The following is a 3133-nucleotide window of genomic DNA, read 5'->3' on the forward strand; positions in this document are numbered from 1 at the left end:
TCTAATAGTCATCGCACCCAACTTATCAGTAAATTATTTTTAATCAACTTATCAGCAGATTATTCAAACAGCCCTAGGTCACTGTAGTTTTGAAAGGCTTTATAACAATCAATATTATCTATGCTCTGATTAAACTGAGTTCAAATATGTCTCCTGCATGATCTGTAAATAATAACGTTATTAGGGATTTTTTTTGAGTTTTAACTGCCAAATTTTCATAAGTACAGCGTCGTCAACTAAACCATGTATTACGTCTCATGAAAAAAAAAACAATAAAAGCAATATCCCAAGTAAAATTTAAGACATTGGAGAACGATAGGAGCCAGAAAAAATATAAGTCGTCAACAAAACCATGTATTACGTCTCATGAAAAAAAAAAGAAAAACAATAAAGCAATATCCCAAGTAAAATTTTAGACATTGGAGAACGATAGGAGCCAGAAAAAATATATATTATAGACATCTGTTTAGCCACAAATATATGGATGGTTCATATTATACATAACTTGCTAGACACTTTTCAAAAACATCAACCAACAAGGTTGTCAACAAATTAAAAATGATGTATTAAAAATTGCATATGATTCTACGAAGAAAAAGTGGCGCACTTCCATCATCTTCAAAAGATTAAAAACTCAAATAATCCAATGAGCTTTTGATGTGGAAAATGTTAAATAAATTTATATACTTGGTTGATCAATAAAACTCTGGTTTTTCCATCAAGCTAGCCGACGATTTTTGGCGACAGGGAAGCCAGAGACCTGAGAGCAGCCGGTGATGGCTTCCTCAAAGTATGCATCAAAAGGATCATGAGAGTCATTAAACTCAATGCTCCAGCTTGGTGACCTGAGGCCAGAGAAACTGGAACGTAGGAAAGAAGAGTTGATATGCCCAACGTTACCTGTTATGTATGACATACATTCATATAATTTCCACAAATACAAATTTTTCAAGAAATAAATAAATCTTTTAAATGTCCAGGAAAGATGCGTGATTTAACATTTCAAAACATTATACAGGTATTCATAATACTGTAATAATGTATTTATAATAAAAAAATATCTTTTACCATATTTTGGTATGTCAAGAATGAATTTTAATTATAATATATTTATAATTTATGATTTTAACTCAATATTTTTTATGTTCGTTTTGAACTATATAAAAACAACATTCATAATACACACCCGTAGTGAAGCTGGCTTAAAATCTATCCCATGTTTGATAAGGTGAGGCAATCACATTGATGAAATTACTTCAAAGTAAAGGTAACAAGAATCCCATATAAATAAACACGAAATTGGGAGAAGACCATCATTTTTTCTTAGTTGTACAGATCAACACTCCCAAATCAAAGTGTATGTAAAGTCTTATAAGATTATTATTCGTAACTCAGTATTTATCTAAAATTGCTAAGAAATACTCCCAAGAGAAAAAAGTTTTTTTTTTTTTTTTCTTTTTATTTTTTTTGAGTGGTTTCATGATATATTTAATGCAATGTCAGCAATCTGGTTAACTAACATACTTTAAAAACAACGTCACGAATAATAATATACTGATTCTCTACTGTTGGGTAGAATAAATTACTGCAGAATAAAAAGATAAAAATAACCTTTAATACTTCAAAATAATACCACATTGCTAAGCATGAAACATTGAACCAAACAGATAGATAACATTGCTATTTAAATAATATTAGTATGTAGACAACATGATTATCAAAATAGAATCAGACATCAAGATCATTTATTGCAGAGAATTTTGATAAAGCGGGCTTTAAAGAATCGCTACAAGTGATTACATCCTATTCAGATTGCATATGTTGTCAGTGCTGGTTTTATAGCCATATAATAATTCAAGATATTCTGTCCATTTTCCAAATGGGTTTTATGTAAACAAGTAAAATTATATCAACTGCCTTGGAGCATATTCATACACAGGGATAGATGAATAAATTTAATTAATGAAACCTTAATTCGCTTTCAAGATATTATTTATGCACATAAATTAAAATTTCACTCACTAATATAATTACAAAAGGGAACCATAATTGCAATATGATTCTGTATTTGAGCCCCTATACGTTGATGCTTTTGGTGCCAACATATTTAAGTTCTTTTGCCAAGCCCAAGTTAATACAATCGCGATCCTAATTCAAGTGGAGTAAAAGTACTTCGCAAATACGGAAATTACTGCACAGAAAAATAAAGTCAATCCACTATCTAAACAATTGGACTCAAATACTGAAGTACATACAGCAGTATGCAAACTTCATCAAGATTTAGTTACTCAGCTTCTCGACCACAATGCTAACAAGTTTTAAAGCAAACTAAGCATTCTTAATGCCTACGTTCTCCCAACAAACTACCTTCAAACCCACCCATGCAAAATTTTTTTCTTGAAGCGAGTAAAATTTTAACAATGGAGACCACAGTAAAAACTGAACCCTGCCAAAAGTACGAAGGGTTACTGACAATGCAACTCTACTCACCAATATCCCATGAAATCAATTACGCAAGAAGTCACTGAAGGGCAAACAAAGTTCTCTGGTGTACAACATTAAGTAACTTAGTATAGGCATGTAGAGTATTACTAATCAGCAATTTGCATTCACCTGATCCAGCAGGCCAACAACTGCTGCGGAACGACCTCTCCACAACCTAATCTAGCTTAATGCCAATCATTTATGATGACTTAAATGAGTAGGGATGAATACTACCGACTGCTTAGACTACACAGCCATCCCATAGTCTACCAAACACTTGAACAAGTCGGTCAATATAAAATCAAATCCGCTAGGTCTGGTTTAACTCAACAAGTATACATAACAGTATATTATATGATTCTTAAATATTGAGCTTCTGGGACGTAACATTCTCGCCTACTTAAGAAATTCATATTTCAAATTCCATGCCAAGTGCAATTGAATAGCTTAGGCTGCTTTTCTCTCATCTCCATCTCCACTTCCAATGTAACTTCTTGTTTGGTTTGTCCATGCCAAAGAAATTTGACAAAAAAGTTAGACAAATGATATATTCTGCTACGAAGTTTGTCTTATCATAACTGTATCCATTTGGCGAAACTTCACAGCTCAAGCTGGACTAGGGCTGTCAAAAAAGCTCGTTGTTCGCGAA

General features: G+C 32.3%; 1 protein-coding gene across 1 annotated transcript in view; it reads right to left on the reverse strand.

Moving 5' to 3' along the window:
* Window positions 1-662: 662 nt before the first annotated feature.
* The window catches only part of LOC110039256 (cytochrome c oxidase assembly protein COX15), a 26885-nt gene continuing 24414 nt past the window's right edge, over window positions 663-3133 (reverse strand). Inside the window, exon 7 of the mRNA XM_020744259.1 lies at window positions 663-900. Within this exon, the coding sequence (XP_020599918.1) occupies window positions 724-900 (177 nt within the window). The 3' untranslated portion in view covers window positions 663-723. The remainder of the gene's footprint in view (window positions 901-3133) is intronic.

The sequence above is a fragment of the Phalaenopsis equestris genome, unplaced genomic scaffold (assembly GCF_001263595.1).
Source record: "Phalaenopsis equestris unplaced genomic scaffold, ASM126359v1 Scaffold235974, whole genome shotgun sequence".
NCBI lineage: Eukaryota > Viridiplantae > Streptophyta > Magnoliopsida > Asparagales > Orchidaceae > Phalaenopsis > Phalaenopsis equestris.